Genomic DNA, 26141 nt, shown 5'->3' with positions numbered 1-26141 from the left:
AGGTATGTACACACAGTGGAATATTATCCAGCCTTAAAAAGGAAGGCAATTCTGACACATGCTACAAAATGGATGAATCTTGAAGACATTATACTAAGTGAAATAAGCCAGTCACAAAAGGACAAATACAGTATGATTCTATTTATACGAGTTATCTAGAATTGTCAAATTCATAAAGACAGGAGCTAGAAAAGTGGTTGTCAAGAGCTGAGGGGAGGGGAGGTGGGGTGTTACTGTTAATGGTTGCAGTGCTTCAGTTTGGAAGGATGTAAAAGTTCTGGAGACAGATTGTGATGTTGGTTGCACAATAATGTGAATGTACTTAACGCCACTTAAAAATGGTTAAAATGGTAAGTTTTAAGTTATATATATTTTACCACAATAAAAAATATATTCATGTTAGCAGTAGATTATAAGGATTATTAATGGCATTTATATAGAACACAGATCTAATTTAATATATTGATATCACAAAGTGGTCTTTTAAAAGGTGAACTCATTTCCTAATCAGATAAATGTGCTATTGTGGTAACCACATGTGTTGCAATATATAGCCTTAGTTTGCTACCTTTTTTCTTTTTTGTACCAACAGGAAAATCAAGAGGAACTGGGCCTGTGGGAGGAGAAATTTGAAAATTTTGTGGATGTCAAAGTTAATGGTACAATTAAAATTGGTGTAGTGTTCTTCCCAAACAGTTCTTTCCAAAACAGTTCTTTGCAAAATAGCCAAAAATTTGTATCTAAAAGTCCCTTGAGCTTTGACACCTAAACACATGACTTTTGTAAGGTGAACAGAAATCTCATATTTGGGACCACTATTCTTCAGTAATGCATTGCAATAGAGAAATAGTGAGTGTATGACTTGTGGGGAGTGTAAGAAGAAGTATAGGCCTCATGAAGCTTCTGGTCTCATAGAGGGACCTAGGTCAGCATATTGCTTGCACTCTTCAGTGAATCAATTGCAAATTCTCCATTCTGTTTTTATGAGAGTCAAATGATGAGAAACCCAGCTCATTAGGTCCAACATTTCAAGCCAGTGGTTCTCAACCTTTTCCAGGCCTCCCCACTATTCATGTGAGTGTCGAGTGACCCTCTATGACATTTCTCACTACACTTAGTGATGAGGGGAGACTTAGGGAATGTAGGTGGCAGGGAGGGAATTTGTCTCTTTAGGAGATAACTTTTCAAATACTTGGAGCTTGTTTAGTTGGAAAAAATACTCACTTTTCTCCTTCTTCCTCCCTACCCTGTAGAATAACAGACCTTCTCTTAACTCCTTGAGAATCTCTGATCTGGCATCTATTTCTATAGCCTAGTATAATGATCAGGACTGACAGTGTAGCCCAAAGTTATAAATAGGGGAGCCCTAAGGCTCTCCTTTATGTAACATTATAATCCTTTCTGTATCTTATCTATAGCAACCCCTTTCCATAAACTCCTCCAAATAAGGACCGTTTGATGTCAAATACTTTTACCCAAGAGTAAATTTAAATCAGTGTTCTCTCTCTTAGTTACTTTCATTTTTCCCATATCTCTAAAATAATTGTTAAATAAAGGACTTTTTCTTTGGTTAAGGGAAATTTTTGTATCTACAGTCACAGGGAAGGGGGTGTATATGAGGAGCTAGGAGAGGTACTCCTGGTGCCCTTGACCTCACAGTTCTTGTATGCAGTAAGAATGAACGATCAGGCAGAAGACATGCAGCCTTTCAGCTGGCAAACTTTAAAAGTACTCACTACCCTCTTCTTCCTAAAGCAAGCAACTATGCAATATAGTTCAGGAAAATGTAGGGAAAAAATCTAAAACTTTGTAATCATATTTTACAGATAGAAAAGAAATATACTGTAAATGTGGGAACACAGAGAACTGTAGCACACAGCTAAGAAAACATAACTAATAAGTGACCAGAACTTTGCCTTGTGCATTTTTTGTATCCCCACAACACCTGAATACAACAAAGTACAGAGAGTCAGCATATGTGATTGATCAGGGCGAGCTCAGGTCTCTTGATCCATAGTCTAGTCATCTTGCTAGTCCTGTAGTTAACTGAATCTCATTAATTGATTGTCCCATTGAGAAGCAAAAGTCAGTCACTCTCCTGGTACCTGTAGGTCCTGCCTCCATTGGTTTGGATTTCTCTTTGCATGGTTTTGAGCATCTCTACGGAATCCCGCAACATGCTGAATCACACCAACTTAAAAACACAAGGTAAAGTGAAAAGAATTCTTACAGGAGGCTCTGGTTTCTGGACTGGAAAAGTTTGAAAATAAAACATGTAAGATACCTGAGTCAGTGCTAATATGTGCCTGGCCTTTCCCTCTTTGATACTGCTTGTAGAGCTTTAAGAATTTCCCTTTAATGATCACTCAGAGCGATGGTTTTCAATTTTTATTTTGTTTTGCAGCAAAAATTAGACAATTATAAAAACTGTAATGCTGAACTTAAAAGTATAGAAGACATAAAAACATGGAACTGAGCAACTGAGCATGCACACACTCATGGTTGAAGCAGCAGGAAGACCTTCGTTACATCACCTTCCTGGGTTTTGCTTTTGTCTCTCAAGTCCTTTCTGGGGAACCCTGGGAAATATACAGTGACCTAGAAAAAGGCTTTTACTAAAAAAGGACAGTGAGCCAGAGTGGAAAAGTGTGGCATCTCATATCACCTTGGATTCCCTTGGGGAGATTATTTCCAACTAACACCATTGACCAAAAAATGCCAGAGGTATCAGACGAAGAAGAAGCAGAACTGAAGGAGTCTGGTCAAATTTGCCTGGTTCAGATGCTGTTTAGATGATAGGTAGACATGGTGACAAGTGAATCAGAAACTGTGTTGCTCTCACACCAACCTGAGCTCCGTGCTTCCTACCTCAATTCAGTTCCTAATCTTTCCTTACTCAGCACTGTGGAGGCATGTTAGGACACTATCGTTTTGTTTTAGTGACAGAGAAATACTCACCAAATCTGTCAATTTAGTTTTTACATGCTACTGTGGAAGATTCATAGGAAACAGTCCTCGCCTCATAAGAGATACTCAGAAAAGATATCTGAGATATGAGATACGCATGCCAATAGTAGCATGAAGAAATGCCAAAGGAATCAAAGGAGGAGGATCATATTCAGCCAGATTGAGTCAGGAAACCTTTAGAAAAATGGTCAAGAGTTGCGCTTTGAAAGATGTATAGGACCCAAGTCTTTGCAGGGGAAGTAAGTGTTAGTCACTCAGTCGTGCCCAATTCTTTGCAACCCCATGAACTGCAGCCCAGCAGGCTCCTCTGTCCATGAGATTTTCCAGGCAAGGATACTGGAGTGGGTCACCATTTCCTTCTCTAGGGGATCTTCCCAACCCAGGGATCAAAGCTGGGTCTGCTGCACTGCAGGCAGGTTCTTTACCAACTGAGCTATAAGGGAAGCTTTGCAGGGGAGAATGGAGCTATAATATTCACTAATAATATATACATTATGGTCATTTGTAATCCTTCTTTGTATGTTTCAGTGATGGTGATGCTTACCGTCTTTATAACCTAGATGTCTATGGATATAAAATACATGACAAAATGGGCATTTATGGTTCAGTGCCTTATCTCCTGGCCCACAAACTGGGCAGAACTCTAGGCATTTTTTGGCTAAATGCCTCAGAAACACTAGTGGAGATCAAAACAGAACCTGCTGTAAAGGTGAGCTATGGATCATGACTGCATACCATACTTATAGAAGAGACAAAACTAGTGAAATGTAATCATAGTTCAGGGATTTCTAGTGGCAGTCTTCTGCCACTAGAGTCTACGGTATAACTAGGGAAGGCTATTGGTGTGTACAAAGGAACAGACTATTACACACATAAGGGTGGGTCTTGTGGGTTAGAGGGACATTTTTCAGACTTTCATTCCATTCCTTTTCAGTACACACTGACCCAGATGGGCCCAGTTGCTGCTAAACAAAAGGTCGGGTCTCGAACTGATGTGCACTGGATGTCAGAGAGTGGAATCATTGATGTTTTTCTGTTGACAGGACCTACTCCTTCTGACGTCTTCAAGCAGTATTCATACCTTACAGGTACTTGCATGTGGAAATGCCAGTTTCTTGTTCCATTGTATTTCCTCTAAACCATGTAGAATCACTGTAAATGAACATTTGTTGCACATGATATAGCATTTATAAACAACTTACCCAAGCTTTTTAAGAAGCAAGCATTTATCCTTCTACTCTCATCCCATTCAGCATCTCATCCCATTCCCTTTGACCAGTGGAATGGTTAAACATTCCACTGGGGCTGGTAGTCTCCATTCTCTAGTCACTAATGTTCACCCATCTGCCTTTCTTGGAGCCTTAAAGGCTCCTGGACTTTCTTTACCTTTAACCCCTTTAATCCCTGGGCTTTCTCTACCTTTATCTCAGGTAACCAGTATCCCAATGTGAACTTTTATATGTTGTCTTCTCCATTAAAATATACCACTGGGATTAGCACTAAAGCATTTTTATCTTTAAAAGATATGTGAGATCATTTTGATTAATGCAGAAAAGCATTTGACAAAATCTAACACTATTTCATGATAAAAACATTCAGAAGACTAGGAATAACAAGAAGCGTCCTCCACATAATAAAAGGCATTTATGGAAGATTCACAGCTATCCTCATACTCAATTCTGAAAGACTGCAAGGTTTCCCCTAAGATCAGAAACAAGATGAGGTTTCCCACTTTCACCACTGCTACTGAACATTGTAGTTGAAGTTCCAGCCAGAGAAATTAGGCAAGAAAAAGAAATAAAAACCATCCAACCTTGAAAGGAAAATATAAGATTATCTCTATTCACAGACAATGTGATACTATATGATATAAAATCCCAAAGAATACACATACACACACACACACAATTAACCTACATTGTACAGCACATGATCAACACACAAAATTGGTTGTGTTTCTACACACCAGGAATGAACAATCTAAAAATGAAATTGAGAAGATGATTCCATTTACAGTAACATCCAATAGAATAAAATACCCAGGAATAAACTTAACCAAGGAGGTAAAAGACTTGTATGCCAAAAACTACAAAAAAAAAAAAAAAAAAACCCTGAACTAAAGAAGGCCAAGATACATAAGAAGAAATTCCATGTTCGTGGATGGGAAGATTTAATATTATTAAGATGGCAATCCTACTAAAAGCAATCTATTTTTACTACAATCTCTGTCAAAATCCAGTGTCATTTTTAAGTAATAGAAAAGATGATCTTCAAATTCATATGGAATTTCAAAGAGCCTGAGTAGCCCAAAAATCCTGAAATAAAATGTTGAAAGACTCACACTTTCTAATTTCAAAACTTATTACAATGTTAAAGTAATCCAAACAGTGTAGTACTGGCATAAGGATAGACGTATAAGCCAATGGAATAAAATTGAGAGTCTAAAAATAAACCCATAGATCTTTGGCCTATTGATTTTCAATAAATGTTCAAAACCTTTCAATGGAGAAATAATTATGTCTTAACCACATGGTACTGGGACAACTGGATATCCACATGCGAAAGAATGAAGGTGGACCCTTATCTCATACCATATACAAAAAATTAACTCAAAATCGATTGATGGAATAAATATAAGAACTAAAGTCATAGAACTCTTATAAGAAAACAGGTCAATCATGACCTTGGATTTGGCAACAGATTCTTAGCTATGACACCAAAATCATGAGCAACAGAAGAAAAAAAACAGATAAATTGGACCTTTTTTTTTTTTTTCCAGCTGTGCCACTTGACATGTGGGGTCTTCGTTCCTCAACCAGGGATCTAACCCACACCCTCTGCAGTGAAAGTAGGGAGTCTCAACTACCAGACCACCAGGGAAGTTGCAGGTTGCACTTCTTTAAAACTAAAAACTTTTGTGAGTCAAAGAACATTATCAAGAAAGTGAAAAGCCAACCTATAGAATGGGAGAAAATATTTGCAAATCATATATATGATAAGGGTCTAGTATCCTGAATATATAAAGAACTCTTACAACTCAACAGCAAAAAGAAACAGTCTAATTCTAAGATGAACCAAGGGCTTAAATAGACATTTCTCAAAAGAAGATGTGCAGATGGATTAACGAGTACCTGAAAAGAAGCGCAACAGCATTAGGTAAATTAAAACCACAATGAAATACTGCTTCAAAACCACTGGGATGGCTAAATCATAAAGAAAAGTGAGAGAGAGAGAGAGAGAGAATAGTAAGTGTTGGTGAGGATGTGGAGAAATTAGAAACTCATACATTAGTGGTTGGAACATAATATGGTTCAGCTGCTGTGGAAACAGTTTGGCAGTTCCTCAAAAAGCTAAACATAGAATTACCATATGAGCCAGCACGATGATTAATTTTGTGTGTCATGGTGCCCAGATATTTGGTTAAACACTAGTGTAGATGTCACTATGAAGTTATTTTTTTAGATGAGATTAATAATTAAATCAGTAAACTATGAGTAAAGCAGACTCTTACTCTGTGATGTGAGTGGGTTTCATCCAATCAGTTGAAAACCTTGAGAAAAAAGGACTCTGGTGTCCCCCTAAAGAGGGGCTTCTCCGGTGACTCAGCAGTGGAAGAATTTGTCTGCAATGCAAGAAACACAGGAGACACAGGTTCGATTCCTGAGTTGGGAAGCTACCCTGTAGGAGAAAATAGCAACGCACTCCAATATTCTTGCCTGGCGAGTCCCATGGACAGAGGAGCCTTGCAGGCTACAGTCCATGGGGTCACAAAGATGTGGACGCAACCCAGCGACAGAGCACACACATCCCCTAAAGTAAAAGGAATCTGTCTCGAGACTTTTTTCTCAAGCTGCAACGTCAACCTGTCCCTGGGTCTCCAGGCTGGCCTACCTGCAGAATCCAAAACGACGAGCCCCTACAATCACATGAACCAGTTCCTTAAGATCAGTCAGTCATTTTCTTTCTCTGTATATGTATAAATACATATACGCATATACACATATCCTTTTGATTCTGTTTCTCTACAGAACCCTAACTCACTCATCCAGCAGTTCTACTCCTAGATATATACTTGAACTGAATGGAAACTGAACAGATGCTTGTATGCCAACAATCACTACAGCATTGTTTACCAGAGCCCCAAAGTGGAAACATGCCAAGTGCTCATCAGAAATGAATGGATAAACATGGTCTTCCCCGGTAGTACAGTGGATAAGAATTCACCTCCCAATGCAACAGACACGGATTCAGTCTCTGGTCCAGGAAGACGCCACATGCTGCAGAGCAACTAAAGCCTGCATGCCACAGCAACTGAAACCTATGCATCTAGAGTCTGTGCTCGGCAACAAGGGAAGCCACTGCAACGAGAAGCCCGTGCACTGCAACGAAGAGAAGCCTCCACTCACCACAACTAGAGAAAGTCCTGGTGCAGCAACGAAGACCCAGCACAGTCAAAAATAAGCTAAATAATTGTTAAAAAGGATGAATGCATAAACAAAATGCTTTCTTGTTGATGCCCTAAGTGTGAGACTCAGTGCTTAGACCTTGTAGATATTCAGGAAACACTTATCAAATGTACAATTAACATTGTGGTGGTACCTGGCTCAGTTGTCATCTCCCCCTTTTAGGCACACAAGCCATGCCCCCTCTCTTTGCTCTGGGGTACCATCAATGCCGCTGGAACTATGAAGATGAGCAGGATGTAAAGGCAGTGGATGCAGGATTTGATGAACATAACATTCCTTATGATGTCATGTGGCTGGACATAGAGCACACAGAGGGCAAGAGGTACTTCACCTGGGACAAGAAAAGATTCCCAAACCCCAAAAGGATGCAAGATCTGCTCAGGAGCAAAAAACGTAAGGTAAAACAAGCCAGTGGGCTTCCTAGGTGGCACAAGTGGTAAAGAACCTGCCTGCCAATGTAGGGGATGTAAGAGATGCAGGTTTGATCCCTGGGTTAGGAAGATCCCCTGGAGGAAGGCATGGCAATCCACTTCAGTATTCTTGCCTGGAGAATCCCATGGACAGAGGAGCCTAGCAGGCGACAGTCCATGGGGTCGCAAAAAACTGCACACAACTGATGTGACTTAGCATGCATGTATGCACAAGACAGCATTCTGAACCTTTTCATTGCAGAGCATTTAAAAATGTTCAAGTTGCCTTGGCACATTAGTGAACAAGAACCATCTTGTAAAAAAAATGGCCGGAAAATAGTACTTTCAAGTGTAACTGTAATTGTGATCATAGAAAAGCTCTGGTGAAAAAGTGATAACACTATCTACCACTACCTTAGTGGGTCTAGGTCCCCATAAAGATGAAGGGGCCTACCATTCGGTTCCATTCATCGTGACCAGCGTGTACTAATGTGATGGGTGCACCTCATGCAAAATTTGATTTGATGTCAAGATTGATGATATCACACTGGCACCAAAAGGGTATGAACAGGTTAATTAGTCCCATAGTGAGGCATTTTAGGGGTGCAGAGCTGCTCCCAAGCTCCTCTGAAAATGGCCTAAGAGAGCTGGGAAAGGAGACAGGCTCAGGTTTTAAGGTGGTTACCTTAAAGTAAGTGTTGAACTGGGGTTGAGGGTTCCTGTGCGTGCACTAGGGCTTGTGTGGTTTGAACTTCTTGTTGGCCCCAAAGAAGGAAGCATCAGGGCTTTGTCAGTATGCACAGGTGAGGGCAGAAGGGTAAAGGGCCTGAAGATATGGTGGGGCTTGAAGCTCTTAACAGTTGGTCAGAAATGAAGTCAGATTCTTTAGTACACTATTTTTCCTGCATGCTTCCCTGATGGACTCAACCTGTTCATATGGCCAAGGAAGGAACTAAAATAGAAAACGAGGACAGGGAGACGGCACTGGAAAGTATATAATGCAGGTGTGGTGGTGGTGGTGGTCATGGCAATAATGAAAAGAGTGAAGGAGAAAAAAAAAAGGGGGGGGGGGAAGAATCCCGTATGTATCTCATGAACGGATCCCTCAGTCCCTATCCGTGAGATTCAAGTTGCCTTTTCAACCCATTCTGTTGATCCCCCGGCCTTTTACAATGTTCTGAGGCACTGCTGTTAACTCTTAATATTCCAATTAATAAACATTTTTTGGTGTTTATTATTGAAGCAGCCCAAAAGCTTGGAGAAGGCAATAAGCACCCCACTCCAGTACTCTTCCCTGGAAAATCCCATGGACAGAGGAGCCTGGTAGGCTGCAGTCCATGGGGTCGCTAAGAGTCGGACATGACTGAGTGACTTCACTTTCACTTTTCACTTTCATGCATTGGAGAAGGAAATGGCAACCCACTCCAGTGTTCTTGCCTGGAGAATCCCAGGGACTGGGGAGCCTGGTGGGCTGCCGTGTATGGGGTCACATAGAGTCAGACACGACTGAAGCGACTTAGCAGCAGCAGCAGCAGCAGCAGCCCAAAAGCTAACTGACAGATGAATGGATAAAGGAAATGTGGTATATACATATGATACAAAATTACCCAGTCTTTAAAAGGGAGGCCATTTGGATACATGCTACTACAACGTGAAAGAACCTTGAGGACGTTATGCTGAGTGAAATAAGCCCATCACAAAAAGACAAATACTATATGATTTCACTAATCTGTAATATCTAAAGCAGTCAAAATCCTAGAGACAGAAAGGGGAAGGGTGGCTGCCAAGGGCTAGAGAGGAGGAGGCAATGGGAAGTTGTTTTTAATGGGTATAGAGTTTCAGTTTTACAAGATGGAAAGAGTTGTAGACATTGACTGTACAACATTGTGAAAGCACTGTTGAACTGCAAGGTCTCCTACGTCTCCTGCATTGCAGGTGGATTCCTTATCTGCACACTTAAAACTGGTTAAGATAGTGAATTTTATGTTATGTATATCTTACCACATTTTAATATTTTTAAAGTTTTTTAGCAATGGAGGATTAAACTTCAGTGTGTAGAGTAGATTTTAACAGACATGAAGGATGATTATTAGAAGCTTATTCTAGCCAAATAGATGGTCTTGACGCCCTCAAGTAGGTGAAAGTGATGGTATTAGAAGGGCAAGGAGAGATGCTAAAGATGCTAAAGACATGGGGCTCTGATCATAGCTTTTTTCAAACCTCCTTTCTAAATGCTTCCCTGGTGGCTCAGATGGTAAAGAATCTGCCTGCAATGCAGGAAACCTGGATTTGATCCCTGGGCCAGGAAGATGCCCTGGAGAAGGGAATGACAACCATTCTGGTATTCTTGTCTGAAATATCCCATGGACAGAGGAGCCTGGTGGGCTACAGACCATGGGGTCGCAAAGAGTTGAACATGACTGAGCAATTAACACTTCACTCCTTCCTAAATACGGCTGTACCATTGGATTTGGGGTTTTTTTTGTTTATTTTTAATAATTCTCTTTTCTTTAATGTTTGCTTTTGTGTTATCTTAACCTCTTAGGTATCCAGGGAGCAGAGGCCTGCCTACTTAATCCTTATATAAAGCACTCAGCACCACAAAGAGATAGAATCTTAATAAATATGATCATTAGAACATGTATTGGAGGGACAGCAATCACTGTGAAAAATAATAGACCTGGTTTTGATATCAATTTATATTCCCATGAGCACATGAAAGGTGATAGGGTTTTACTGGTGTCTGAAACATCTCAGTAATAGTAGTTGTTATGGGCTTCCCCGATGGCTCAGCAGATAAAGAATCCGCCTGAATGCAGGAGACACAGGTTCAATCCCCAGGTCAGGAAGATCCCCTGGAGAAGGGAACAGCAACCACTCCAGTATTCTTGCCTGAAAATTCGCATGGACAGAGGAGCCTGGTGGGCTACAGTCTAATCGGTTGCAAAGAGTCAGATATGACTGAGTGACTAAGCACAACACAATTGTTTTGAGTAAAATGTGAACTCCAAAACTATGATGAAAACATATAAATGAACATATGACTTATGTGAAACTGATGAGATCTTTAAACTTTTATGTCCTGACAGCTTGTGGTCATTAGTGACCCCCACATCAAGGTTGATCCCAACTACTCAGTGTATGCTAAGGCCAAAGAGCAGGGCTTTTTTGTGAGGAATCATGATGGAGGAGACTTTGAAGGTGTATGCTGGCCTGGTAAGATGTCATTTTTTTCACCTGATATCCACTGTTTAGCCCCGATTAATGAAGGCTGCGTTAATTTCTTATAGATGTCACATGCTATATTTTAGGTGCCTTTCCTTAAAGGTATTATCATCTTTTATATCTTTCATCTAACACCTGGTATGGTGTTCTTTGTATACATTTAAAAGTCAGTGAATGGTTGAAAAATAAATAAGCAAACCTCAGTAACATGCTGTTTCCCTTAGCAAATAAAAATTAAAAGCCAGAGAACTGGAACAGAAGAAGAGGAAGCAAGAAGAGTCCTGCATGTCTCTCCCTGCGCTTTTTTTTTTTTTTTTTTTTTGCCTCAACAGCCCATAGGTTTGACTTTCCAGCCTTTCGTGAGTGATCTCAGCTGCCCCTGACAACTCTGAAGCCTTCATTTCAGAAATCAGTAATTTAAAGCCTTGGTAGAAACTCCTCACAGACAAAAGGGAAGTACCAGTCTATCATCTGATGGCACTCTATCATAAATTCACACACAATGGAGAAAGCCCATGCATTCCTCTTCTCCCTGTACCACTTACAAACACGTCTCTGCCCTCCTTCAGAACAAAGGGTTCACTCCAGGATATCTGCCATAATCCTTACTGGGGCTGTCTGAGGCCATCGGTGAACAATAGGGTCCATCCTGGTGCTTGTTCATTGGCATTCCCCTGCCCTCTGGGGCTGAGAGGACTAGTGATTGTCACTGGAGTCCAGCATTGCCTTCTTCATCAGCTTCTCACCAGACTATGCCTCTGTATCGGCTATCTTTTACGTTTGATGCAAGGCACTCATTCATTACCCAGCTTTTACATCTTGCATCTTACCATGAGGACCACTGTTCCTAACAGGCTGTCTACTCTTCTGCCTCTGCAGGTCTCTCCTCTTACCTGGACTTCACCAACCCCAAAGTCAGAGAGTGGTATTCTAGTCTCTTCGCTTTCTCTGTTTATCAGGTTTGTTTTTATTCCTTTGCTCTTTCCTAGTTACCTGGAAGGATGAAGTAAGGAAAAGAAGTGACTAAATAGAAGTACTCTGCTTCACTGAGTAGTTCCTGATAAATAATACTTATATGAAGAGGCAGGGATGCCAACCACATATCAGATTTTGGTGGTGCCATATGAATGGTGTATGAAGAGAGGCACCATATGAATTACCACATGCACAAAAGCGGTGATTTTGACTTTCATTATGATAGACTGTATGGTATATCAAATTACTTAATAGTAGATATTTATTATATTTTCAAATTATAGAAATTTTTACTTCATACGGTATTATTAAAAATGATAATGATATATGTGAAAGTAGCTTGCAGAATATAACATGACATTAAAAGTAAGGTATAATAATAATTCTTAAAATCTTATAAAAATCAGAGAAAACTGGAGAGGCCACATCTAGACAACTAGATGGTGGTAGTGATAAGAATGATAACTAATATAAATTGAGTACATGCTATGTTCCACAGCACTATGCTAATCACTTTGTGTGCATTATACCATTTCATCTTCACAATAACTCTTTGAAGTTGGAATTGTAATTAACTCTAATCCCACAGACAAGAAAATCAAGGCATGGACAAGTATAAAATCCGCTAAATTCACCCATCTAATAAGTGGTAAATCCAGGATTTTAACTTAGGTCGACTGTCTCCCAAGCCTGGCTCTTAACCACTAAACTCTAGTTTCTGAGCATCCTGTATTAGGATATAGAAATAGGAGCTTCCCTGAGGTTAAGAATCTGCCTTGCAATGCAGGAGATGTGGGTTCTGTCCCTGGTTGGGAAACTAAGACCCACATATTGTAAACTGTTACACCACAGCAAAAGATCTCACATGAGGCAGTGCAGATCCTGTGTGCCACAACCAACCTGATGCAGCAAACTAAATAAGTAAATGTTTGTTTTTTTAAAAAAAGAAGAGAACTTAGAGCAGGGTTAAATAATAATCAGGCCAATCCAGTCATACACACTTGTTCCCCTGTTGTCTATGGCTGCTGGCATATAACTATACCTGGACTGGGTTATTGAAAAAAGAGGCCTTATGGCCTGCAAAGTTGAAAATATTTACTATCTGGCCCTTCCAGAAAAAGTTTGCCAGCTGCTGCCTTAGAGAGTGTTAAACAACAACAGTCAAAGCAGCTAAATACTTGGAACCTATACAGCCTTGTTCATTGAAGTATACATGATTGGAAAGAATTTGAAGTAAAGAGTCAGAAAAAAACATGTAAGCCTCCTCCAGGCATTTGAAAGACTACTGTGTGGGAATGGCAGCAGATGTATTTTCTGGTATCCCAGAAGACAGCCTGGTCCCTGTGAGAGAATGTTACATGGAACAAGACTTTCAGAAAACTTGGAATGAGCTGCCTGAGAGACTCCTGGTCATTGTAACTATTGAATCAAATGCTGAGAGACCAGGAATTTTTATAGAGGGACTGCAGCCTGGTCCAGTCCATGGGGTTGCTAAGAGTCGGGCACGACTGAGCAACTTCACTTTCACTTTTCACTTTCATGCATTGGAGAAGGAAATGGCAACCCACTCCAGTATTCTTGCCTGGAGAATCCCAGGGACTATGGGGTCGCACAGAGTTGGACACAACTGAAGCAACTTAGCAGCAGCAGCAGCACCGTGTTAACTGGATGACTCAACAGCCCCTTCCCACTCTAAGTCAAACAATTCTCTGTAGGATACACACTGTAGATCCTGCTGACAAATGGTGTCTTAGCTGTCAAACCCTTCACAGTACTAGCGGGAAGGCAGAATCTCTTCACGGACAGTTCTAACTGCCCCTAGTAACAGTTGGAGCAGGTAAGGGATGATGGAGAACCTGATTGTGAACGTTCACAACCTGTCCTGTAGGGGTTCTCCAGGAGGTCTCAGAATGGACTTATGGGTGACATGGGACTACAGCACAGAGCTCTTTCATTCGTCAGCAAGAACTTATTGAGAACCCTCTGCCATTCAGGTTGTTCTAGGTGTTTGGGATTTACCAGTGAATAAAACAGACAAAATTCCTTGCCCTGTGGAACTTTTATTCTAGCAGATGACAGAGCATAGATAATAAATAGAATAAATAATAAGGTAAACGGAGTAGGAAAGAGGATTAGGGTTGGCTGTCATATTAACCTTATCACTGTAGGAGTTTTGTCATGATCAAGATTGACTTCCTAGGGATCTACTGACATCCTCTACGTATGGAACGACATGAATGAGCCCTCTGTCTTTAAAGGCCCAGAGCAAACCATGCAGAAGAATGCCATTCATCACGGCAACTGGGAGCACCGGGAACTTCACAACATCTATGGCTTTTATCAGGTAAGACATCTAAAAAGCAGCCGCCTGGATCCACAGGCCCTACGTTTGGGGCTGAAAGTCATTTGCTTTGTAACAACCACACTATACTGTTCATTTCTCCTTGTGTGTCTTTTCTGTCAACTGTAATAGGTCTTATCAGGTTGTAGCCAATATAAAACATTATTTCTCCCTTTGTGTCTTTTCCTTCTATAATGAACCTGATCAATTGATTAACTTATAGATATTGTGGGATTAATGATAACATGGAAACATCTTCCTTGACAGGAGCCATTAGTAAGGAGCATTAGATAATCCCTCAAACCTTTTACTGAAGTAGGCTGTGCATAAATATATCAAAGACAAAACAAATTTTTAAAAATTTCACAAATATCTAAATACAGCAAGTCTTATGTTCATACCAGGGAAGTAAGATTTAGAACACAGAGGCACAATTTCAGTATGTATACTTTCTAAATGTAGAAGGCCTTCCTTAAATACTTAGCCTTCTCAATGGAAGGTGGTAGAATTGTCTTCCATTTGCCAGTCACATTCAAAAATCTTTGCAGTCACTTGCCCTAATTTTTATTTGTGGTTGGTTCTTTGTTATCTTCAGAATGTAACAGGGTTCCTGTGACCCTCCCACCAATTGCTGTTTTCCAGTGGGAGCTGCTGGCTACATATGGCATGGTTTCCAGAAAGTATCAGTTTACTTCTCTATGCAGGCTCTTGCTATATCTGTAAACTACTTTATGGTTGGAGAATTTTCTTATGTAGGCCAGAGCCAGGCACTTAACCTCTCTGAAGCTCAGTTTTTTCCATTAACAAAAACTATCTCAGAGGTTGTTGTGTAAGTTATAAGAAAAAAATCTTAAAAAGTGCCTACAATAATAAGCACCAAATAAATTCTCTTTTATTATTTACCATTATTTCATTGCTATTTTTAAGTTTTTATTTATTTACTTTTTTGACTGTGCTGAGTCTTAGTTGCTGCTCAGGCTTTTCTCTAGTTGCGGCATGCAGGAGCTACTCTCTAGTTACAGTGTGCAGGCTTCTCGCTGAAGTTGCTTCTCTTGTTGTGGAACACGGGCACTAGGGCACGTGAGCTCAGTGGCTGTGGCTCCCAGGCTCTAGAGTATAGGCTCAGTAGTTGTGGTGTGCAGGCTTAGTTGCTCCGCAGCATGTGGGATCTTCCCAGACCAGAGGTTGAACTTGTGTCTCCTGCATTGGCAGGTAGAGTCGTTACCTCTGAGCCACCAGGGAAGCCCCTGTTTCATTGCTATTTTAATCAAAGAAATTGTTTTACTCTTTTAATAGGGAAATTTAGAGCAGTTTCATTATATTATGAAAATTATTTGGAAGATTTTTTAATATTTTCCATTTCATGTTCCCACCTATTATTTACTCTTTGCACATGAAATAGCTTATTGGGGATGTCTGCACAATGCCATAATTCAGTCGTCTATTTGAAATTTTTCTTCTTTGACATCATAGCATATGGCCACTACAGAAGGACTGATCCAGCGATCTAAAGGAAAGGAGAGACCCTTTGTTCTTACACGTTCATTCTTTGCTGGATCACAAAAATATGGTAAGGACTGGCTCATATGATCATACTTAAAAACACAAGCTAGCAGCCTGTCTCTTTTGACCATATATGGTATATGGTGCAACTCTGTTGATACTTTCCTTTTCAGTAGATCACCCCTTAGATTGTAGAGAGTGATGCACCCTGAAATATTTATTTTCTCCTGAGACAGAATAAACCAATTTTAATAAAGTTTAGTTACTTGTTTCCCATGGAAGAACTTCCCTCGTGGCTCAGCTGGTAAAGAATCTGCCTGCAATCAGGGAGACCTGGGTTTGATCCCTGGGTTGGGAAGATCCTCTGGAGAAGGGAAAGACTACCCACTCTAGTATTCTGGCCTGGAGAATTCCATGGACTGTATAGTCCATGGGGTCACAAAGTCAGACATGACTGAGCAACTTTCACTTTCACTTTTCATGGAAGAACTGGCCACTTAGTTGGGAGAATGTCTTTAGAGAATCTATTTCCTGGGATGGCCTGTCTCTTTGATTTATCAAGACCAGAGAAAATATACTTCTAACATTCCTTCAACCACCTGTTCCACTAAGCAGTGTGGTTTAAAATAGACCTAGCTTTTTCAGTGTCATCTATAGCTGGATCCAGTGTACTAGCTAATGCAGATGTAGTTCAACCTAATCACCCCATGGCAGGAAGGCTATTTTACGTCCCCTGGCCTTGCATAAATAACCTGAAGCTTAAGTCCCAGTTTGAGAAATCCAGCCTTTATTTTACCAGAGACATTATTAGGCCTCCTACTCCACCCCTGAAAACCAGCCCCAATGGTACTCTGGAAAGGGCCAAAATATTATCAGCAGGCAAAGATATACAGAGATGCTCATCAACAGCATTAGTCCTTAAATAAAAAGAAATAAAGAAAATCCAGATATCTAACAGTAAGGGAATAGTTATTAAGTAATGGTGTATTCGTATGATAGACTATTATAAGGATATTTAATATATGCCTTAATTGCATGGTAGATGAGGGGAGGAAAACCAGGATACCTAAATGTTTATATATTATCCTGATTTTGTTAAAAAAAAAATATATATATATGTATAGGTATATGTAGGTAGTAATCTAAATGGGGCTTCCCAGATGGCGCTAGTGGTAAAGAACCCACCTCTCAGTTCAGGAGACCTAGGAGACTTGGGTTCAATCCCTGAGTTGGGAAGATCGCCTGGAGGAGGGCATGGCAACCCACTCCAGTATTCTTGCCTGGAGAATCCCATGGACAGAAAAGCCTGGTCAGCTCAAGTCCATGGGGTTGCAAAGAGTCTGACACGAAAGAGGTGACTTAGCAAGCACACACGCAGTAATCTAAATGAATATAATACCATGGTGATTATGAGTTATTTTAATTTTCTTCTTTTTTATCTCTATTTTCCAAATTCTCTATAAGTATCCTTTTTAATCACTAAAACAAGTAAGGTCTTTGAATGAAAACATTTCTAAGGAGAAGTTTAAAAAAGATATAACCAGAGGTAGTGGAGGAGTGGGCTGGGGGTTTCGGGTTAGCAGATGCAACTATTACCTATAGAATGGATAAACAACATGATCCTGCTGTGTAGCACGGGGAACTATGTTCAATATCATGAGACAAACCATAATGAAAAGAATATGAAAAATGTATATATGTATAACTGGATCACTGCTGTGCAGCAGAAATTAGCACAAAATTGTAAATCAGTTCTGTTCAGTCACTTAGTCATATCCGACTCTTTGCGACCCCATGAATTGCAGCATCCCAGGCCTCCCTGTCCATCACCAACTCCCAGAGTTCACTCAGACTCACATCCATCGAGTCTGTGATGCCATCCAGCCATCTCATCCTCTATCATCCCCTTCTCCTCCTGCCCCCAATTCCTCCCAGCATCAGAGTCTTTTCCAATGAGTCAACTCTTCACATGAGGTGGCCAAAGTACTGGAGTTTCAGCTTCAGCATCATTCCTTCCAATGAACACCCAGGACTGATCTCCTTTAGGATGGACTGGTTGGATCTCCTTGCAGTCCAAGGGACTCTCAAGAGTCTTCTCCAACACCACAGTTCAAAAGCATCAATTCTTCGGTGTTCAGCTTTCTTCACAGTCCAATTCTCATATCCATACATGACTACAGGAAAAACCATAGCCTTGACTAGACGGACCTTTGTTGGCAAACTAATGTCTCTGCTTTTGAATATGCTATCTAGGTTGGTCATAACTTTCCTTCCAAGGAGTAAGCATCTTTTAATTTCATGGCTGCAGTCACCCTCTGCAGTGATTTTGAAGCCCCCCAAAATAGTCTGACACTGTTTCCACTTTTTCCCCATCTATTTCCCATGAAGTGATGGGACCAGATGCCATCATCTTCATTTTCTGAATGTTGAGCTTTAAGCCAACTTTTTCACTCTCCTCTTTCATTTTCATCAAGAGGCTTTTTAGTTCCTCTTCACTTTCTGCCATAAGGGTGGTGTCATCTGCATATCTGAGGTTATTTATATTTCTCCCGGAAATCTTGATTCCAGCTTGTGTTTCTTCCAGCCCAGCATTTCTCATGATGTACTCTGCATAGAAGTTAAATAAGCAGGGTGACAATATACAGCCTTGACATACTCCTTTTCCTATTTGGAACCAGTCTGTTGTTCCATGTCCAGTTCTAACTGTTGCTTTCTGACCTGCATATAAGTTTCTCAAGAGGCAGGTCAGGTGGTCTGGTATTCCCATCTCTTTCAGAATTTTCCACAGTTTATTGTGATCCACACAGTCAAAGGCTTTGGTATAGTCAATAAAGCAGAAATAGATGTTTTTCTAGAACTCTCTTGCTTTTTTGATGATCCAGCGGATGTTGGCAATTTGATCTCTGGTTCCTCTGCCTTTTCTAAAACCAGCTTGAACATCTGGAAGTTCACGGTTCACGTATTGCTGAAGCCTGGCTTGGAGAATTTTGAGCATTACTTTACTAGCATGTGAGATGAGTGTAATTGTGCGGTAGTTTGAGCATTTGTTGGCATTGCGTTTCTTTGGGATTGGAATGAAAACTGACCTTTTCCAGTCTTGTATAATTGTAAATCAGTCTTGTATAATTTAAATACTTTAAAAAATAACAGAAGATATGCATATAAGTAATTTTCTATCTCTTAAATATATTGGCCCATTGCCTAGTCTTTAATACTCTGTGTGAAGCTGTTGACTTACCCCCAAAGCATACCAAGTGAGGCATTACAAAGAACACTGTTGTATCAAGTCCTGTGCTGAAACCAACAGCCAGAGAGAACTTCCAACTAAACAGCCATTTGAGACCTGAAAACATCTGCATATTTACATCAACTTTGTTACTTTATAAGAATGTTATGGGTTTCAAAGTCATTATGTAGATATATACATACCTCATTTGAAGTCCAGGAGGAATTATGAAGGTACTGTTTTAAAAGAAAAATCCCTTGAAAATATTTTCCTTTGCAGGCCATAGGACAGCCTAAAATGTCTACAAAATATTAAAACAAAAATAGCCACCAAAACGATTTTAGTAAAAGACAAAATGTTTCAGGAGTAATATAGACTTAATAAAATAAGGTTATTTTCTTTTATGAATATCTTGAGTGTTATATATCTTTACAAGTTCTTACCAACTATTCAGTGCTCAAGAGCACTGGCTTTAGAGTCAGACTGCCTGAGCTCAAATCCTACCAGATCCACTTTTGCCATATTTCCATCTGCTGTAAAATAAAGTTAGTGTTTACCTGATAGAGTTGCTGTGATGATTGAATGGAATGATACAAGCAAAGAAGCATACCTCCTGGCTCAGTGAGGGCTCTATAAATGTTAACCATTGATATTACTACTTTATTTTGTCTCCCTCATGTGGTTTTTTTTTTTTTTTTTCCTCATGTGGTCTTAAAACCTCTTACAGAGGATTTTGCAGAAAGCAGGGTGGCACATAGGCATATAGATCAATGAAACAGAATAGAGAATCCAGAAAGAGTCCAACACATATATGATCAAATATTTAGCAGCAAAGTTGCCAAGACAATTTAATGGAGAAAGGAGTTTTTCAATAAATAGTATTGAAACATGGGGTATCCATATGGGGGAGGGGGAAAGAATCTTAACCCTTACCTCACACCATATACACAAAATAACTCAAAATGGAATATAGACTTATACTATTAAAGTTAAAACAAACAAAAGGCTTCTAGAGAAAAAATGTAGAAAACCTTCGTGACTTTGAGATGGCAAAATTTCTTAGAACACAAAAAGCACAAAACATAAAAAATGATAAATTGGATTTCATAAAAATTTTAAAATGATATTGTTAAGAAAATGAAAGTGAAAGTCACTCAGTCACATCCGATTCTTTGTGACCCCATGGACTATACAGTCCATGGAATTCTCCAGGCCAGAATACTGGAGGGGGTAGCCTTTCCCTTCTCCAGGGGAACTTCCCAACCCAGGGATCAAACCCAGGTCTCCTGCATTGCAGGTGGATTCTTTACCAGCTGAGCCACCAGGGAAGCCTATTGTTAAGAAAATGAAAGTCAAGTCACAGACTGAGAGAAGACATTTGCAATATACATATATATTTATCAAAGAACTTGTATCCAGACTATATAAAGAACTTTCATAATTAAATAATTATAAGAAAGAAATGTTTTCCTTTATATTAGTTTGTCTATTACAAATATGGAATCTAAATATGAAATTGAGTACACATGGATTTTTTTTTTTCTTTTAATACCTTCTTACTGATGACCAAAGGTGCTGTGTGGACAGGTGATAACACAGCAGAGTGGAGTTACCTGAAAATTTCTATCCCTATGTTACTTACCCTCAGCGTGACTGGGATCTCTTTTTGTGGAGGTAAGGATAGCCCTCAGGGCTGAAGTGAGAGAAAAATCAAAGCGGTGGGAAGTGCGGGGGGTGGGGGGTGTTTTCATTAAAGCTGGTCAGAAATCCCTTCTTGTGAGTTGTTTTCAACAGAATAAATGTGGGAAAGAGAAAATGAGGAGAATGGAGTACAGACTAGAGAGGAGAATGAAGGGGATGCTTCAGCACTGCGAGCGTCTCGTCTGAACTGAGGACATGAAGTAAAGTGATCAGAAAGCGAGCCGCAGTGTTCTTTTCCTCATTCTCTTACTGCTCTGTTCCCTCCTTAGACACTCTTGATAACTGAGGTTCTCTTCTTGAAATGCTCCTTTTCTATCTGAGAGCGAGAAAAATGGAGAGAACTACAAAGGATTTAGCAAATCAGAAATCAGCTATATAGAAATCCTGCGCCATTTTATATATATACACACACACTTGGAAAAGATAAAATTTAGTTAAAATAAGATTCTCTGATGGATTGCCTTCCCCTAATCCTAGTAATTCCCTGCAGATGAGAGATCTCAGTATAGAGATGCTCAACCTGGCTACAGGTCCAGCTGCTCCTTGTTTTCTGTGGGACTGGAAGCACTTAATATCACATTTTGATAGATGTGTTTTTTAATAGTGCTAGTTCACATTGAACACAAAGAATTTGTATCCTGCTTAAGGGCTATGCCTGAAATTTTCTCCCTACACCTCTAATTCTGATTATGTCTCTCTCTGGTTCTTTCTATAGTTTTTATCTTGCTTCAAACAAAATCAATTGCCAACCACCACCACCCCCCATCACTAAATACAGGCTTACTGAATCAGGCAGATATTATGCAGTGTCTGAGTTACCAGGGTTCAGGACAAACAGAAATGCTGATCTTGCAATAAAGCCTTTTGACAGGAAAAGAACATATTCAAAGAGCATATTGTCAGATCCCCAGACAGCCTAAGGTTTTCAGTATGTGCTTCCTAATTTGAGGCCACCGTTTGATGCTGCCATTTTGAGTGCACACACATACCTTTGCCCTATTGGTCTGCAAGGCCTTTTCTTACCTGTGGGCATCATCTGTTAGGCGCCCGGATATCTTACTCAGCTCTTCTTTACTGACTAATCAGCGGATGTAGGTGGCTTCATCGGGGATCCAGAGGCAGAGCTGCTAGTGCGGTGGTACCAGGCAGGAGCCTACCAGCCCTTCTTCCGTGGCCATGCCACCAGGAACACCAAGCGACGGGAACCCTGGCTCTTTGGGGAGGAGCACACCCGGCTCATCCGAGAAGCCATCAGAGAGCGCTACACCCTCCTGCCCTACTGGTATTCTCTGTTCTACTCTGCACACGTGGCTTCTCAACCTGTCATGAGGTAAACAGGCTTCACCACCACCCCAGTAATCAGTCTCTACCAGAAGATCCCCTCAGCCACTGGCAATGGAGTAATCACAGTGATTGCAAAAGAAAAGCCAGGAGTTTAACCAAGTGTCAGTCAGGTTATTGAGCACCAACTGTGAGCAGGGTCAGGCAGTGGAGGTCACAGAAGATAAAAACTAGATGTCCTGCTATTTGGTGATTCAAGCATTAATATTTGGTTAGCGTTAGTCGCTCAGTCGTGTCCAACTCTTTGTAACCTTTGAATAGTAGCCTCTGTCCATGGAGTTTCCCAGGCAAGAATACTGGAGTGGGGTAGCCATTCTGTTCTCCAGGGGATCTTCCCGACCCAGGGATTGAACCTGGGTCTCCTGCACTGCAGGCAGATTCTTTACCATCCAAGCCACCAGGGAAGCCCATAATATTTACTAGGGGATAGAAACAGAAGGAAGGAAGGAAGAGAAAGAAAAGATAAAGTGACTTTGTACTTCAGTTCATCTAGTATTTAACCTATGTAGGCAAACAAAACATGCCACCCCAAAATGTGTCTTTTTGGCTTGAGGATTCTTAGGAGCTGATTGTTTTTAAACATACAAAAGGCTCAGAAGTCTTTCTTTTTAACCTCCTCCTTAAATGCCTACAAGAATTTAGTTAAAGAGCTTGGTCCAGGAAGTACATTATCGCCAGAGATACCTACAAGGAATATGCACTAAGCATAATAGGGAGAAGCTGGGAACTAAAGTCCTCTCTGTGTCCCGTTGTCTTTGCATGGCCCAGCAAATGTTTGTTTATCAAACATTTGTTTTTCCATCTCCAAGTGAATATCTTGCCTCACTTTTGGTTTTTTATCTTTTTTTTTTTTTTTTGGCTGCACCATGAGGCATGTGGGATCTTAGTTCCCAGATCAGGGATAGAACCCATGCCCCCTGCAGGGGACACACAGAATCTTAACCACTGGACTGCCAGGGGAAGTTTCCTTCCTCCCCTTTGAAGTCCCAAACCTCACTCACTTCTCCTTCTCTCAGGTGTTACATCAGCCTCAATTGCCTATCTTGTCTTTAGGCAGTATATTTTTATGGAGCTACTGTTTATACATCATTAAATTTGATTTTCTACTGTTAAACTCTGTCTTGTCAACTTTATTCTTAGACCAGTCAGAAAAACCTAGAAGGATAGAGGAAAGTAGGTTTTTCATCCCCCACACCCATTAGCCTTCTCTCATGAAGAACAACTTATTCTGCCAGTCTTAGCTCTCTCTTACCCTTAGGGCTTTTCCTGGTGTATAAATTATATTCCGAGTCTATTTTGAAGGCAAGATATGAATGGGTTAGAGAACAGTACACACAGAGAACACATAGTACATCAAGACCTCTAGATCAGCAGTTCCTCAGCCTGACTCAGATCAGAATCACCTGGGGAGCTTTTTTAAAATACAGATTCCCAGGCCAGACCTCCAAACCTATTATGAGTCCGTTGGTTAAGTTCCAGAGATCTATGTTTGTTGGAAGTTTTCCTGGTGATTTTAGACATCAGCCAAGTTTAGATGCTTTGTTACTATTTAATAACAAAAGAATCAGTTCAGTTCAGTTCAGTCGCTCAGTCATGTCCGACTCTTTGCGACCCCATGAATTGCAGCACACCAGGCCTCCCTGTTCATCACCATCTACCGGAGTTCACTCAGACTCACATCCATCGAGTTCGTGATGCCATCCAGCCATCTCATCCTCTGTCGTCCCCTTCTCCTCCCGCCCCCACTCCCTCCCAGCATCAGAGTTTTTTCCAATGAGTTAACTCTTCTCATGAGGTGGCCAAAGTACTGTAGTTTCAGCTTTAGCATCATTCCTTCCAAAGAAATCCCAGGGTTAATCTCCTTCAGAATGGACTGGTTGGATCTCCTTGCAGTCCAAGAGTCAAAAGCATCAATTCTTCGGCATTCAGCCTTCTTCACAGTCCAACTCTCACATCCATACATGACCACAGGAAAAGCCATAGCCTTGACTAGACAGACCTTAGTTGGCAAAGGAATGTCTCTGCTTTTGAATATGCCATCTAGGTTGGTCATAACTTTTCTTCCAAGGAGTAAGTGTCTTATAATTTCATGGCTGCAGTCACCATCTGCAGTGATTCTGGAGCCCAAAAAAATAAAGTCTGATACTGTTTCCACTGTTTCCTCATCTATTTCCCATGAAGTGATGGGACCAGATGCCATCATCTTCATTTTCTGAATGTTGAGCTTTAAGCCAACTTTTTCATTCTCTTCTTTCACTTTCATCAAGAGGCTTTTGAGTTCCTCTTCACTTTCTGCCATAAGGGTGGTGTCATCTGCATATCTGAGGTTATTTATATTTCTCCCGGAAATCTTGATTCCAGCTTGTGCTTCTTCCACCCCAGCATTTCTCATGATGTACTCTGCATAGAAGTTAAATAAGCAGGGTGACAATATACAGCCTTGACATACTCCTTTTCCTATTTGGAACCAGTCTGTTGTTCCATGTCCAGTTCTAACTGTTGCTTCCTGACCTGCATACAGATTTCTCAAGAGGCAGGTCAGGTGGTCTGGTATTCCCATCTCTTTCAGAATTTTCCACAGTTGATTGTGATCCACACAGTCAAAGGCTTTGGCATAGTCAATATAGGAGAAATAGATGTTTTTCTAGAACTCTCTTGCTTTTTTGATGATCCAGCGGATGTTGGCAATTTGATCTCTGGTTCCTCTGCCTTTTCTAAAACCAGCTTGAACGTCAGGGAGTTCACGGTTCACGTATTGCTAAAGCCTGGCTTGGAGAATTTTGAGCATTACTTTACTAGCATGTGAGATGAGTACAATTGTGCGGTAGTTTGAGCATTCTTTGGCATTGCGTTTCTTTGGGATTGGAATGAAAACTGACCTTTTCCAGTCCTGTGGCCACTGCTGAGTTTTCCAAATTTGCTGGCATATTGAGTGCAGCACTTTCACAGCATCATCTTTCAGGATTTGAAACAGCTCAATTGGAATTCCATCACCTCCACTAGCTTTGTTCGTAGTGATGCTTTCTAAGGCCCACTTGACTTCACATTCCAAGATGTCTGGTTCTAGATTAGTGATCACATCATCATGACTATCTGGGTCATGAAGATCTTTTTTGTACAGTTCTTCTGTGTATTCTTGCCACCTCTTCTTAATGTCTTCTGCTTCTGTTAGGTCCATACCATTTCTGTCCTTTATCGAGCCCATCTTTGCATGAAATGTTCCCTTGGTATCTCTAATTTTCTTGAAGAAGTCTCTAGTCTTTCCCATTCTGTTGTTTTCCTCTATTTCTTTGCATTGATCGCTGAAGAAGGCTTTCTTATCTCTTCTTGCTATTCTTTGGAACTCTGCATTTAGATGCCTATATCTTTCCTTTTCTCCTTTGTTTTTCGCCTCTCTTCTCTTCACAGCTATTTGTAAGGCCTCCCCAGACAGCCATTTTGCTTTTTTGCATTTCTTTTCCATGGGGATGGTCTTGATCCCTGTCTCCTGTACAATGTCAGGAACCTCAGTCCATAGTTCATCAGGCATTCTGTCTATCAGATCTAGTCCCTTAAATCTATTTCTCACTTCCACTGTATAATCATAAGGGATTTGATTCAGGTCATACCTGAATGGTCTAGCGGTTTTCCCTACTTTCTTCAATTTAAGTCTGAATTTGGTAATAAGGAGTTCATGATCTGCGCCATAGTCAACTCCTGGTCTTTTTGTTGACTGTATAGAGCTTCTCCATCTTTGGCTGCATAGAATATAATCAGTCTGATTTCGGTGTTGACAAAGGAATAGATTATTACAAAGGCTTGTGAATATAATGAAAATGTTTCTCTTATTAAAAAGTATCTTTCCCTCATGAAATTGAAAGCAACATTAGAACCATGAAGTTAATATCCAGAGATATTGAAAGTTTTGTGACTTTAATAAGCCCAAGTGCCTCCTACTTAGTTGTGTACAAGTAACAATAAAACAAAACTCAAACACCACACAAGTT

At 40.4% G+C, this 26141-nt stretch overlaps 1 protein-coding gene across 7 annotated transcripts in view; it reads left to right on the top strand.

Annotated features, from left to right (window-relative positions):
• GANC (glucosidase alpha, neutral C) overlaps positions 1-26141 on the top strand; it is a 71369-nt gene that overhangs the window by 27238 nt on the left and 17990 nt on the right. For 3 of the 7 annotated variants that reach the window (XR_001296160.2, XR_001918692.1, XM_005685532.3), the window contains exons 8-18: positions 593-659; positions 2112-2208; positions 3496-3676; positions 3902-4055; positions 7596-7831; positions 10933-11059; positions 11948-12027; positions 14244-14387; positions 15858-15954; positions 20686-20787; positions 21901-22144. Coding sequence is in view for 3 of the 7 variants with exons in the window: in XM_005685532.3 (XP_005685589.2) it covers positions 593-659; positions 2112-2208; positions 3496-3676; positions 3902-4055; positions 7596-7831; positions 10933-11059; positions 11948-12027; positions 14244-14387; positions 15858-15954; positions 20686-20787; positions 21901-22144 (1529 nt within the window). In the remaining 4 variants the exon portion in view is untranslated. The other 4 variants (XR_001296161.2, XR_001296162.2, XM_013967004.2 and 1 more) reach the window with 4 other exon arrangements.

The sequence above is a fragment of the Capra hircus genome, chromosome 10, assembly GCF_001704415.2.
Source record: "Capra hircus breed San Clemente chromosome 10, ASM170441v1, whole genome shotgun sequence".
In the NCBI taxonomy this organism is placed as follows: Eukaryota; Metazoa; Chordata; class Mammalia; order Artiodactyla; family Bovidae; genus Capra; species Capra hircus.
Note: the sequence above shows the minus strand (reverse complement) of the source record. Positions and strands in the feature narration are given on the sequence as shown.